The sequence below is a fragment of the Neofelis nebulosa genome, chromosome 1 (assembly GCF_028018385.1).
Source record: "Neofelis nebulosa isolate mNeoNeb1 chromosome 1, mNeoNeb1.pri, whole genome shotgun sequence".
Taxonomy (NCBI): domain Eukaryota; kingdom Metazoa; phylum Chordata; class Mammalia; order Carnivora; family Felidae; genus Neofelis; species Neofelis nebulosa.
In genome coordinates, this window is record NC_080782.1 from 70,542,281 (window position 1) to 70,557,916 (window position 15,636).

Here is a 15,636-nt window from a genome sequence, read left to right on the forward strand (position 1 = left end):
GTATAGAAGTAATAAGACATGTACACTCCAAGTGAGATGATCACGGGATTTTTAAGTGGAGGAAGGTTGGTCTGTGGAGGATACACTACTTCTGGTAAAAGGAGGCTCAGAGTGGCTTGGAGATTCAGCATAGTCCACTGTTTCGTCTGAGTCCAATCAGATATTCCCATTTCTAAGTTTCAGAATCCTGATTTAACCAGTCAATGATTCAACTTTCAAGAAACTTCACAAGACATAATTAAACTCTGATTTTAATTCAACAGTTCACACAATTAAATTTTGTTTTTGACTTTCAGAAATAATATGTTTGTTTTAGGGCTGTCAGGGATACTTTCTGGTTCTTATCCAGTACCTTGCTCTGAGAGTTAACCGGCCTGAGTTTGTCCTTTTCTCTTTGTATGCGAGCAAGTGCACTCAAAAAGGTTCCATCCCACGTTAGTTTTTACAGTCATCATTATTGCCATAAGGTCAAGTGCAGTAACCACCTGGGCTCCCAAGACACATGTATTAGTTGGCACTTCATTGCAGTGGATCACAGTGGTAGTTTGATTGTGATTAATAAGATTATTTGTAATCAGGGTTTGTATCGATAACGTTCCATTCCTCTTGGCCAGGAGCAGGAATAGCAGATCTAAGGAATAACCCTTAGGGCTGAGATAGAGTGCAACCCCCGCTACCAGGGCTGAGATCCAGACTGTGTTGGGAAGGACACAGCATTGGCGCTTAGAGAAATGTTTGTACTACTGTGCTGGCAGAACTTGCTGGAAATCTACCATATGGAACTTGGCAAAATCTGCCCACTGGAGTGCTGGAGAAACTGTTCACAGGGAGGTGACTAACTGGAAGCACACTCCTGCAAAGCCACCTGAGATGGGTGCCAGGGGAAGCTGCTGGCTACCTTACACTGCAGCTGTCAGGCACTGGGGAAACTGCATGTACTTCTGGAGCCAGGCACTGGAGAAGCTGCTTGCACGGGAGGACCTTGGTGCTGGAGAAGCCATCTGTGATGCAGAAGCCCACAATAGCGAACCCTTACACACTACAGGGGCCTGCCCAGGAAGCCCACTAGAAGAAGCAGCAAAGTTCTTCGGGGATGTCTGTTCAGAGCTCTCTACTGACAAAGCCTAAGGTCATGCCAGCTGACAAGGGAAAAGTGTTCAGAAGGCCCAGATCTATTTCACAGAACAGAAATGAAAGGTGAACTTGGAGCTAAGAGTTAATTGAATTTCTGGCACACTTTTTCTTCGCTCTCTCTGCAAACCCAGACTCAAACTGGCATACAGTATTATTAACTGTATTTGCTAACTCTTACGATGAACCTTTTTTGCGTTCTCTTTTTTTTGCTTTTGTCTCGGCCCTACGCTCTGTTGTAAGTCATCTCAAATCCTTTTTTGGAAAGACATAATTCATTGTGAGATTATCTGGGCTAAATCCTAAAGAGTATACAAAAGGTTAACATTTGCCATCCAAGACAACACAGGGTTAACTGTCAGGCAGAATCTTCCTCCTATAAGGGAGGCCCAGTTTGCTTTTTATTGTGGTAACACACATAGTGTAAAATTTACCCCTTCTAACCATAATACAGTTAATTCGCATCAAGTACATTATAAACAATAACTCTCTGTTCCTCCTCTCCCTAGCTCATGGCAACTACCATTCCGCTTTCCATCTCTCTGAGTTTACTCCTTTAGGGACCTCATATAAGTGGAATCATACAGTATTTATCCTTCTGTGACTGGTTCATTTCACTTAGCATACGCTTTCAAGTTTCATCCATATTGTAGCATATGCCAGAATTTCCTTTCTTTTAAAGACTGAGTAATATTTCGTTGTATGTATATACCACATTTTTTTCAGTTTTATTGAAGTATAAGTGACATATAACATTGTGTAAGTTTAAGATGTACAGCGTGTTGATTTGATGCACTTATATAGAACAAAATGATTATCACTGTAGGGCTAGTGACACCTCATATAATTTCTGTTTCTCGCTTGTGGGAAGAACGTTTTAAGATTTTTACTCCCAGCAACTTTCAGCTATATACCACAGTATTATTAATTATAATCACCGTGCTATACATTAGATCCCCAGGATTTATTCATCTTATAACTGGAAGTTTGTACCCTTTAACCACATCTTCCTGCTTCCTACTCCTCATGCTCTGACAATCACCATTCCACTCTTGTTTCTGAGTTCAGGTTTTTTAGATTCCACATATAAATTATATGATATAGTACTTAGGTTCTGTTTTCACTTAGCAGGATTTTTTTCTTTCTTATGGCTGGAATAATATTCGTGTGTGTGTGTGTGTGTGTGTGTGTGTGTATCTCCTTTATCCATTCATCTGTCAATATATACGTAAGTTGTTTCCATACCTTGGCTATTGTGAATAATGCTGCATTGAACATGTGAGTGCAGATATCTTCAAGATCCTGATTTCATTTCCTTTAGATATATACCCACAAGTGAGATTGTTGGATCATAGGACAGTTATGTCAATTTTTGGAGGAACTTTTATACTGTTTTCCACAGTGGTGTACCAATTTACATTCCCACCAACCGTGCACAAGGGTTCGCTTATCTCCGTATTTTCTCCAACACTTCTTATTTCTTATTGTTTTGGTAATAGCCATTCCAACAGTTGTGAATTGATAGCTCATTGTGATTTTGGTTTGCATTCCTCTGATGATTCGTGATGTTGAACATCTTTTCATGTACTTACTCTTTTAATGTCTTCTTTGGGAAAATGTCTATTTAGTCCCTCTGCCCATTTTTATATCTGTCTGTCTATCTGTTTATTTACTTTTGAGTTGTATGAGTTTTCATGTTTTGGATATCAGTGCCTTACCACATATATGATTTGCAAATATTTTCTTCCACTCTGTAGGTGGGCTCTCCTTTTGTTAATGGTTTCTTTTGATACGCAGAAGCTTTTTAGTTTAATGTAGTCTGCTTAGTTATTTTTGCTTTTGTTGCTGTGCCTTTATTATCATACCCAAAATTAATTGCCATGATCAGTATCAAGGACCAGTGTCAAAGAAATTTTATGGTTTCAGGTCTTAGTTTTAGTTGGTAATCCATTTGGAGTTAATTTTTGTGAATGGTATTAAGTTAGAGGTCCAGTTTCATGCATGCAGTTATCCTGCATGTGATTATGTGGGTTTTCCAATATTATTTATTAGAGACCTTATCCTTTCTGCAATAAATATTCCTGGCTCCCTTGTCAAATATTAATTGTCCATATATGCTGGGATTTATTTCTGGATTCTTGATTCTTTTCCATTTGTATGTATGTCTGTTTTTATGCCAGTACCATACTGTTTTGATTACTATAGTTGTGTAGTATAGTTTGAAATAAATTGTATTGCTTCCAGCATTGTTCTTTGCTTTGGCCATTCAGGGTTTTTAGTGGTTCCATACAAATTTTAGGATTTTTTTTTTGTATTTCTGTGAAGAATGCCATTGGAATTTTGATAGGAATTGCATTAAATCTGTGGATTGCTTTGGGTAGTATGGACATTTTAATATTAGTTCTCCCAATTCCTTAACATGGAATATCTTTCTATTATATCTTCAGTCTCTTTTACCTTTCATTTTTCAGTATACACAATCTTTCACCTTCTTGGTTAAGTTTATCGCTGAGTATTTTGTTGCTTTTGATGCTATTGCAAATGGGATTGTTTTCTTTATTCTTTTTCAAATATTTCATTATTAGTGTGAAACACAAGTGATTTCTGTATATTGATTTTGTACTATATAGCTTCCATGAGTTTGTTGATTATTCCTAACAGTTTTTTGGTGGAGTCTTTAGGATTTTCTATGTAAAAAAATCACATCTGCAAATAAAGACAAGTTTACTTCCACTTTTCCCATTTGGATGCCTTTTATTTTTCTTGCCTGAATACTCTGGCTAGGACTTTTAATACTATGTTGAATAGGAGTGGTGAGAATGAGCACCCTGGTCTTGTTCTTGATCTTAAAGGAAAAGCTTTCAGCCTCTCACTGTTGGTTATAGTATTAGCTGTGCCTTGTCAAATATGGATGTCTTAATTTTATGTTAAGGTATGTTCCTTCTGTACCTAATTTGTTGAGAGCTTTTCTCATAAAAGGATGATATGTTTTGTCAAACGCTTTTTCTGCATCTATTGAGATGATCATACGATTTTTATCTTTCATTCTCTAAATGTGGTATATCACACTTATTGATTTTTGTGTGTTACCACCTTTCTTGCATCCAGAGATAAATCCCATTTAATCATGATGTATGATCCTTTTCATGTGCTGTTGAGTTTATCTTGCTAGTACTTTATTGAGGATTTTTGCATCTGTGTGTTCATCAGGGTTATTGGGCTCTAATTTTCTTTTTCATGTCCTAATCTGGCATTGGCATCAGGGTAATGCTGGCCTCATAAAATGAGTTTGAAAGTATTGCCTCTTTCTCAATTTTTTGAAAGAGTTTGAGAAGGATTGGCTTTAATTCTTTAAATGTTTGGTAGGGTTTTCCAGGGAAACCATCTGATCCTGGGGTTTTCTTTGTCGGGAAATTTTATATTGCTGATTCAATATTCTTATGTTAGTCTGTTCAGATTTTCTATTCTTCATGTCAGTATGCTGTAAGTATATGTTTCTGGAAGTTTACCCGTTTCTTGTAGTTTATCCAGTTTGTTGATGTATAATTGTTTATGGTAGTCTCCTCTGATCCTTTGTATTTTTATAGTATCAGTTGTAACCTCTCTTTCATTTCTGATTATATTTGAGTCTCTTTTTTTCTTAGTCTAGCTAAAGGTTCATCATTTTGGTTTATTTTTTCAAAAAAACAGCTTTTTGTTTATTTTTTTATTTTCCCATTTCTACTTCATTTATTTCTGCTCTGACCTTCATTATTTCTTTCTTTCTGCCAACTTTTTACTTAGTTTTTTTTTTTCTTTTTCTGTTTCTTTGAGGTATAAATTGGGTTGTTTATTCGAGATCTTTTTTCTTAATGTAGGCATTTTTTTGCTATAAACTTCCATCTTAGAACTGCTTTTGCTTCATCCCATAAATTTTGACATGTTGTTGTTTCCATTTGCATTTGTTTCAAGATATCTTTTGATTTCTTCTTTGACCCGTAAGTTTGTTCATGAGTGTGTTGTTTAGTTTTTATGTACTTGTAAATTTTCTAATATTCTTCCTGTTGATGTTTTTGTTTCTTGCCATTTTTGTCAGAAAGATAGTTGGTATGATTTCAGTCTTCTTAAATTTGCTAAAACTTGTTTTGTAACCTGTACTGTGATCTATCCTAGAGAATGTTGTGTGCACTTGAGAAGAATGTATAGTCTGTTTGTGTTTTATAGAATGTTCTGTATGTCTGTTAGAGCCATTGTATCTCAAGTGTAGCTCAAGTCTAATATTTTGTTTTTGATTTTCTATCTGGATAGTCCATTGTTTAAAGTGAGGTATTAAAGTCCCCTACTGTTATTTACTGTTGTGTAATCTCACTTCAGATCTACACTTATTTGCTTAATATACTTAGGTGCTCTAATGTTGGGTGCATATTTGTTGGTGATTACTATATCCTCTTGATGAATTCACCCTTTACCATTAAATAATAACCTTTTTTGTCACTTGTTACCTTTTTTGGCTTGAAGTCTATTTTTTGTGATAGGAGTATAGTTATCCCTGCTCTCTTTGGTTTCCATTTTTATGGAATATCTTTTTCCATCCCGTTACTTTGAGCCTCTGTGTCCTTAAAGCTGAAGTGAGTCTCTGTAGGCAGCATCTAGTTAATTGGGTCTTGCTTTTTTAATCCAATCACCACTCTGTGCCTTTTCCCTAGAGAATTTAGTCCATTTACATTTAGAGTAATCACTGAATATTCTGAATTTGACTCTGTACGTACCTTTTCCAACCATATTTTGTTTATCCATTCATCTATTGATGGATACTTGGGTTTCTACAAGTCCCACCTGTAGTTCTAATCTTATTGTAGCCAGAAGGGCTAATCAAGGCACAAAAGGATTATACTAGGTGGTCATATGATCTGTTGTTCCTTTCATCCTCTTTAGAGTAGTAACTTTATGTAGACACAGAACCCCTAAATAAGGTTTACATCCCGGGTAACCTAGTAATATTAGTGAGCTAGTCATGTGTGTGTGTGCTGGTTCTATGCCAGTAGTAGATATAACCATTCAGGAATACGTTATTTGCTTCTATACCTTGAATATTGATCTGGTAACCCTAATCATATTTTGTCTTTCATATGTTGAGCTTGTCTAAAATGTTTACTTTCTTTCATGTTACTGATTCCACACAGGAACTGATAAATTGAAAGAGGTAACCACTCTTCTGAAAATATAAATATGATGGGCAAGTAGATATTATTGAGACAAGATAGATTTTTGCCATTCTTGTGAAAAGTAGGGTGCTTTTCTTGCTGTTTTTTAATGTTTTGGTTTGATGGTGGTTCCTTTTAGAAGGAGGCTAAAGGGCAGGGGACTGAAGCAGTAGAAATTAACAGGAAGAGAATTGTGGTACATATAATGTTGGATAACACCTTAAAAAATAGTTTTCTATTACTGTTTTAAAGTGTTTTCTAAACTGGATGGTGACATACAGAAGAACGAAACTGGACAAGTTTCTTACACCATACACAAAAATAAATTCAAAATGGATGAAAGACCTAAATGTGAGACAGGAAACCATCAAAATCCTAGAGGAGAAAACAGGCAGCACCTCTTTGACCTTGGTCAGAATAGCTTCTTTCTAGACATGTTGCCAAAGGCAAGGGAAACAAGCAAACATGAACTGTTGGGACTTTTTCAAGATAAAAAGCTTCTGTGCTGTGGAGGAAACAGCACAAATAAAAGGCAGCCTATGGAATGGGAGAAGATATTTGCAAACAATATGTGATAAAGGGTTAGTATCCAGATCTATAAAGAACATCTCAAACTCAACACCCAAAAAGACAATCCGTGAAGAAATGAGCAGAAGACATGAATAAACACTTTTCCAAAGAAGACATCCAGATGGCTTAACAGATATGAAAAAATGGTCAACATCACTCATCATCAGGGAAATACACATCAAAACCATGATGAGATACCACCTCACACCTGTCAGAATGGTTAAAATTAACAACACAAGAAACAACAGGTGTTGGTGAGGATGTGGAAAAAGGGGAACCCTTTTGCACTGTTGGTAGGATTGGAAACCGGTGCAGCCACTCTGGAGAACAGCATGGAGGTTCCTCAAGAAACTAAAAATAGATCTTACCCTATGATGCAGCAATTGCAAATACCATTAGGTATTTACCCAAAGGGTACAAAAATACAGATTTGAAGGGGTATATGCACCCCAATGTTTATAGCAGCATTACCAACAATAACCAAATTATGGAGAGAGTCCAAATGTCCATCGACTAATACATGGATAAAGAAGATGTGTATGTGTATGTATGTATGTATGCTTATATATATGTATATACATATATGTTATACATATATGTAAACATACCTACAGTAGAATATTACTCAGCCATCAAAAAGAATGAACACTTGCCATTTGCAACAACGTGGATGGAGCTAGTTGCTATTTGATGGAGCAAATCAAATGAACATATGGGAAAGGCGAGGGGAAAGAGAAGAGAGGGAAACAAACCAAAAGAGACTCTTAATGATAGAGAATAAACTATGGGTTAATGGAGGGAGGTGGGTGGGGGATGGGTTAGATGGGTCTTGGGAACTAAGAAGGGCACTCATTATGACAAGCATTGGGTATTGTATGTAAGTAGTGAATCACTGAATTCTACTCCTGAAACCCATATTGCACTGTATGTTTACTAAAATGTAAGTTTAAAAAGGTGGGGGGAGAAATTTAAAAATAATAACAATTAAGTGTGTTCTAACAAGGAACTGTGACTTTTATTTTTCAGACTGCACTGGCACATTTAGAGTCTCTTGCAGTGGATGTTGAGGTGGCTAATCCACCAGCCAGTAAGGAAAGCATTGATGGCCTTCCAGAGACCCTTGTTCTTGAAGACCATACTGGTAAGGGCAGAGTTGGTCTCTAATGTCATATGACACATTACATGTGTAAGTATATTATCAATGCACCTGAAAGATAAAATACTAACCTTTAGAAACTCATTAGTTTTTTGTGAAACCAGATTCTGGCAAACTTTCATCTAGTAGAAGAGTATTTTTAGTTTATTAAGTGATGGGCTAGAATAAATGTTCCCCAGTCAGCTTTTCTACAAAACCAGTATTTATTAAATTCCAAATTGTCATGTATTGCAGAAACATGTTTGCCAATTAATCAAAGTGTGGTTCTTTTGTCTGTCATTGGTATCACCTGTGAGTTAATATGTTGGTTTTCAGTTTTATTAAAATTGAACTCTGTGGGATTGATCAGATCGTTTGTTGTTTTCAGCAATTGGTCAGGAGCAGTGCTGTCCAATCTGTTGCAGTGAGTATATTAAGGATGATATAGCAACAGAGCTACCCTGCCACCATTTCTTTCACAAACCTTGTGTCTCAATTTGGCTACAGAAGGTGAGGTTTTTTTTTTTACTTTTTTAAAAAATATTTTAATAGTTCCTCCTGAAAGTTACTGGTGATAGTATCTTTTAAGCCTATTTTAGTCAGCTACATATTTATATTTATTTTTAATTAAGTGTTAAAAATTTATTACCTTTTAATATTTAGAGTTTAATGATAACATGAAACTATTTTACTTTACTAACACTGTCTAAAAAACAATATAGGCGATAATACTTGCTTGACATATTTCATCATTTCCAAGAATGATGAAATATGTCAAGCAATTATTTTATGCTGAAGCTAATTAGATCTCCCATCATATCCCTGAAATTTGTGTTTTCCAAAGTATTGCAAGCAAAAAGCCTTTGGCATTACTCAAAGTACTGTAATAATGTAGAGATATTCTGCTAATACAGATCAATGTCTCTGAAAATGTATATGAGGAATATGGTATAATAACCTACCAGGTATCTCCTATTCCAACTTTATATACTGTCCTTAAATATTTACCCAAAAATTTTTAACTATATTTGAATTACTTATAAAAAAAGAAAGAGTTTTACTTAAATGATCTCTCTGATCTCTATTTTTGCATAAGGACATTTATAGACAGTAAGGTAGAAATTGCCAAATCACTTTCACAGCTTATTTACTTAAGGATATAGCTCCCTCTCTTCCCTACAACCACTCCCTTTCTTTTCCCCTTCCTCCACCTCCTTCCTCCCTTCCTTTTCTTTGCTTTCTCTCTTTTTTATTTTTTCAGATTCTGTGTCTCCTCTCTATGCCCCTCCCCTGCTCATGCTCTGTCTGTCTCTCAAAACTGAACAAACGTTAAACAATAATAAAAAAGATAAATAAATAAAATGTTGTTGTTAGGTCCCAGTCTGTATGGCAAGTGAACAATAAATGCTTGCTAAATTAAATTCTTGAATTGTAAACATTATATATATATATATATATATATATATATATATATATATATACGTTGTACATATACATATACATATATATATATGTTGTACAGCCTTGAATTGTCATTGACTTGGCTATAACCCAAGGTAATAATCTCCTTGGTCTCCTTCTGTCAAGAGGCTTCTGTGTGAAGCCTCTCCTCTGGGGAGAAGATCCCTAGGATACAAATTTTTGTCCTTCATCAGCATGATTTCTTCAGCCTACTTTTATCAGGGTATCTCTTTGGGGGGAAGAAAACAGATTTGTGAGGGGATAATCTATCACCAGATGATACATCCCTATAATCTTTGGTCCAAAAATGTACTCTTAGTATGTCTGCTTTCCCTGTCCTATCTAACTTCCTAGTTAGATTTCTTTTATCATTTAAAAGGCACTTAACTCTCCGTATCTTTTTGAAAAGGAATTACATGGCTAATAAAGAAAGTCTGAGCTTCTTTCTGAGCATGTGTTTTGACATGCACTAAAGTAAGGCTTCAGTGTATGTAAGGGAAGCCCTAGGAGATGATTTGGTGTCATGAATAGGTGGATTAGTTAGGTCCGTGGTTTCTCTAATGTAGGCATCATGGATCAAATAATAAAATTAATTCATTTCAGGTGAGGACATGCCCTGTGACTTCTTGCTCACTTGCTGCCATAGCACCAGTGCTGAGCAAGGAGGGTAGTAGACTCTTGGTTAATACTAAATGAAATACGACTGACCTGAAAGATACAAACATGATTAGGAGACACGATTCACCCTTAAAGAAATTAGAATCTGATTGGGATGAAGAGGAAATTGCATCACAATTTTGCCTCTCTGGTTTGTGTGGATTTGAAGTTTTGTTTTTAAGTTATTTGGTTTATTTTTAGGATAATGATACTGTTTTTACTTGATGAAGATACTGTGTGGCAGGTAAGACCTTTCCTTTGGCTCTGAACTTGTTTTCTTTCCCCTCCAGTCCGGAACATGCCCCGTGTGCCGCCGCCATTTCCCACCTGCCGTCATCGAAGCATCTGCCTCTGCTTCCTCCGAGCCTGACCAGGATGCCCCACCTTCAAACGACAGTTCTGCGGAAGCCCCCTAAATCTCAACACTTGAATGAGATCATTCTATCAAAGTAAATCTGCAAATTCCTTCTAAATCTGATGTGCAAATAATTATATATAAATAAATTTAAAATGCTATATATAGTCTATGCCATAGTTTAGAAAGAAGAATATTAACCTTTCTAAACTAAATTTAGGTTCGCATAAAGTACTAAACATTTTCAAGCTGAATGTTGAAGCAGTGCATCCATTTTCTTTAGTTGCATATGTTGATATTAATTGTAAAGTCAAGCTTACCAATTGACCCTCTCCGGAAGAAATAATCACGTATGTGGCACACATTATTGGTTTTGTCTGAAGTACTGCCACTAAGTGATTGTAATTAAGCTCTCCTGTTTGCATCAAATGTGAAAACTGTGATCACAACAGTAGTAAAATTTGGTTTCATTGGAAATAAAGAGAATTCTAAAACATGCTTTTTCATTGGTCCCTTTGCTTTTGCTACATCAGAACCTCTTGGTTCATAATACTGAGTGGTTTTTTAGGAAGGTGTCTGCTCTTTCATCCTTGTTTAAAATTAGGACTTTTTAGAATGCCAAACAAAAGCCAGAGTTTTAGCTAGAATATGACAAAATGTTTAAATCTTAAATGTAATCCCCCTGGAATGGTTAGGTAGTGAAATGAACTTTTTTTTCCCTAAATGGCGGATGTGCTTAAAAGTAAGGTTAGTAAAGCGTGAGTGCTTTACGGTGGTTGGTGCTTGAAGTAAGGTTAGTAAAGCTTATGAACAATCTGGCGTGCTTAGTGCTTGGTGTGATGAGATGAATTAGATGGCCTTATGAAATCCTTTCCACTTGGTTACAGTTATACTTGAGAACATGGCACCTTTGTTTAATAAATATTGGTTCTTAATTTATAAACTTATAAATAAATACATTTATAATAAGTGTAAGTGTAAATACATTTAAGTATATGTATTTATTTATAAATTTATAAATATTATAGTTTAAAATAACCTTGGTTCTGAAATACTTCAGAAAGTCTGAAAACAAGCATAAAGTGTTTCAACATCCATTCTGTTGTATCCTGAGGGGAAATCTGATCCTTACTAGAAGGTTAATTGTACCAACTTGTATAAAGGATAAAATTGATGGGGTACAGAAAAGATTTGGCCACATTTTTTACAATATACCTAAACCTTACTGTGTTATAATTTATTCCTTTAGAGAATTCCTGAACAAGGATTATTCATACTACATTTTTAGCATTTGTTTCTTTACACTAATTTATTCTAATAAAATTATTCACCTGGAAATAAATGATAAAAATAGGTAGTTTCAGAGTAAGCCACAATGAGCCCTGGGTGAAAAGGAAGTAGATTTATATGATCACCTAGTGACTATGAGCAGGACTGAACATGTAACACAGTTCCTTTCTTATTTGTCTTTCTCCAAAAGTAGAGAAAAGAAGATCCTGACCCCAGATTTGCCCTCTGAAAGGGTTGTGTTCACATATTTCTATAAAAGTGAGGAAATGAGCTTTCCTTAGTTGTTTTTATGGGAAAGTTGACACTTGGGGTCATCCATAATTATATAACCACAAAATAAGATTGCACAGTTTTCCATTTAGGTGATCACACCCAGTAGGCAAATAATGTACAAACAAGGACATAATATTTAACTTACAGATGTGATTTGCTATCAGCACCAGAGAATGATGTGTGTTAGAATGCCACATTTGAGCAAGTAAAATTGTAAAGCACGTCATGAGTGTACATCCATCTGAGTAGTACGTTGATAATTTAGTTTGGACACATAAAAGGAGTATTTCTATGGCTTCCCAAATGCAAAATTACATTTTATTTGTGTAATTTTCTCTGAGTATTTATATTCTATCTCGTTTCTCCATTCTTAAATGAATTTTCACTGTTGGCACATTTGAGGCTTAAATATAAGGAACATAACACTTGCATTCTAATTTTTGCATATATTGTAAATGTGTGTCTGGTATTTACAGCAAAATACTGTGTATCCTTTTATGGGTAAAACAAAACTGAACATTGCATGCATGTAATGTGGTGACTTTGTAATTTAGGGGTTCTTTGGGGCTTCTGTGACTTTGGAAGTGCTTACATTCAGGCCTTAATGTTGCATTAGCTAGCATGTTTTCCTTCTGATGTATATAGTCACTGTTGTATAAACTAATCTTTGCTTGTTTTCTACTCTGTGATCTTTCCATACCATATTTCATTGATGATCAGTTAGTGTCAAAGAGTCAAATCAGATTAAAATTAATTCTCATGTGTATATTGTGGAACTTTGTGGCTGGTGTGATTTTTAATTTTTTTCTTTTCTTTTTCTTGTTTTCTCTTTTGTTGTTTCCTTCAAGTAATATTGATCAGTTGTGACACTCGTTAAACTGACATTGCTACAGATTCCTCTGTAGTAAGTAAGCCACACATTATATTTAGGCAGTATTAAGGGACGTCAGTTTTCTTCTCCTAGATAGCAGCTGTCCCAAAGAAAATATTTCTTCTTTGCCTGTTAAGATTTAGCTATTATCTGCCAGTTGTTAAGATGTTTTGGTTCCAAACTCAACCAGCAGTGTTGAGAGCTGAACTTAAGATAACTGTTGTACTTTTTGCTTTCCATCTGTTCCTATCCTTCATTCTTGGCTCCCTACTATCTGTAAACAGCTGCTATGAAGGAGAAAAGTTGAATTAGAGTTGGCTTAAAAATTTTCTTCAAGAAAATTGGGATTTTAGGATTTTCATTGTAACAAGTTGATACAGGTTGAGGCGGAAAAGTTCAGATACCAAAATATAGTTTGATTCTCTGAAACACTGTTTGGATCCTTTTGGAAAAGTTAAGGAATATATGAAGGTAAATTAGGAATAAGTATAAATATTGATAAAAGTATTATTTCTCTTATTTCTCTATGTTAAGTGACTTGACCTAATAATTTTTTTTAACATTTTCTTCTTCCTTGTAATATGAATGCTGATATTTAAAGGTAGATCCATGTGGTTTTCTGTTGTGTTTCTTAATTGTTTATCTCTGAGCTAACTCTTAAGATTATTTGTGATTTGGATTTATATATAAGCTGTTAAATATGTATGAACTGTTAAAATGGAATGCAAGTTTTTCAAAAGCCCAAGTCTAAATGTAACGATTGGTTTATTGTTCAACAACCCCAGTCCATCATTTTCCGTGTAAATCATAAACAATAAACAGGATGTACTCAGTGGTCCTTTCTAATATTTAATTATGCAGTCACATCACTTCTATAATTTAACCCCTGAAGGATTTAGCATTAATGGCAAAGAACACAGCTATTAAGAGAGGCTGGAATAGGCTCCTGGGCACATGATTTTTTAGTCCTTGAACTGTGACCTAAGAAGGCCCTAACAGAGAGCCCAGCTGTGCAGAAGTAGTTGGTGGACTTCTGGACGGGCTCTGAAGGAGCAGTGTCTGCCTTCTCCTGCCTAATAATCTTAGCAATCCTGTGGGTTCAGCAGAGCCTGATTTCCACACTGACTCAGGACTGCAGAAACCTTCAAAGTTTCAGGACAGAGGTCCACCTCTCCTCAGTGGTTTCCTCCAAATCAAGCATAGGACTGTTATCAAGTCTACCTGTTTAGGAACATTCCCCGTGACTTCCCGAGGATTCACAGACCTCACCCATTTCAGAAAGGTAAATTGAGTGCTGATAGATATGCACACATTACTAATCATTCTTTTTAGAAGCTTTAGAATGTTTAGAATTATGATTCTCCCTTAATAGAATAAACGTGTGCTAGAAAAATACAGTTTCAGAGCAAGAAAGGAATGCTACATCTCTTTGTTAGTGCCAAATCATTTTATAATTGTGTCATATGATTTTCATTCAGCCACTGCCTCCAGAGTTAGAGCCATTCAGCACTCCTACAAGGGATGGATTTCATTGTTAGAAGAGTGTCACCCAAATGTTCCTAAAACAGCACACATGTGACACTAGACAGAAAGGTCCTGTCTCTTTTGTGTGGTCACCTCTTCATACTTTCCCTCAGGCTTCGCGTTTTTCTCAGTTCTTAACATGATACCCATTCCAGACCAACCTGGCATTGGCTCTTTCAATCGCTCTCTTAAAATATGTTGCTCAGGGGCGCCTGGGTGGCGCAGTCGGTTAAGCGTCCGACTTCAGCCAGGTCACGATCTCGCGGTCCGTGAGTTCGAGCCCCGCGTCAGGCTCTGGGCTGATGGCTCGGAGCCTGGAGCCTGTTTCCGATTCTGTGTCTCCCTCTCTCTCTGCCCCTCCCCCATTCATGCTCTGTCTCTCTCTGTCCCAAAAATTAAAAAAAAAAAAAAAAAAAAAAACGTTGAAAAATATGTTGCTCAGCACTGAACACCGTTCTTCTGTGGTCTGATGAGAGTACGGTCCAGAGGCGTTATTGCCAGCTTCAAAGTGATTCTCATGACTGTTATGATTGGAATATGTTGATGTTACCTATTATCATCACCATCATCATTAGGCAAGCATATCTATTGTCTTGCTGACTTTATAGTCATTGCTAATAAGCCAAGTCCATCCTAAAATTACTCACACAATTTCTTCTTAACCTAATTGAAGGACTGCATTCATCCTTATTAAATTTAACTCATAAAATCCTTATGAATTCTGATTCTTAGCCTTGTGTCAGTTTCAGTTTTTGATGAAGCATGCCTTTAGTTATTTAGTGGCTTTGTCAAAGTTGTTCATAAATATTAAATAGAACAAGATGAAATACAGACCCTCTTAAGAAAACCACTAGACTGTACTCTAGGCGACTTTGATCCATTAATCAGTACTTTACAGTTGTTGAAGTGCCTACCAGTCACTTAGGTGTTCATGGTTCTTCATCTTGCCTAAAAGGACACCATAAGAAATTGGCTGACAATCTGATTGCACTGTCTATGGAAGGAGCCTAATCTACTTACTAATACATTAAATCAAGAAAGGAAATGAAGTTAGCTGGAAATGCCTTATTTTTTTTTTTTTAATGTCTTTAATGTTTATTTTTGAGAGAGAGAAAGAGGGAAAGAGGGAGAGAGAGAGAGCAAGTATGGGAGGGTCAGGGAGAGCGGGAGACATAGAATCTGAAGC

The 15,636-nt window shown here is 35.9% G+C and overlaps 1 protein-coding gene across 2 annotated transcripts in view; it reads left to right on the forward strand.

Moving 5' to 3' along the window:
* Positions 1-13,761, forward strand: part of PJA2 (praja ring finger ubiquitin ligase 2) — a 70,573-nt gene extending 56,812 nt beyond the window's left edge. For both annotated transcript variants that reach the window (XM_058725306.1, XM_058725316.1), the window contains 3 exons: positions 7,911-8,025; positions 8,408-8,529; positions 10,428-13,761. In XM_058725306.1, the coding sequence (XP_058581289.1) occupies positions 7,911-8,025; positions 8,408-8,529; positions 10,428-10,553 (363 nt within the window). In that variant the 3' untranslated portion in view covers positions 10,554-13,761. The remainder of the gene's footprint in view (positions 1-7,910; positions 8,026-8,407; positions 8,530-10,427) is intronic.
* Positions 13,762-15,636: the final 1,875 nt, after the last annotated feature.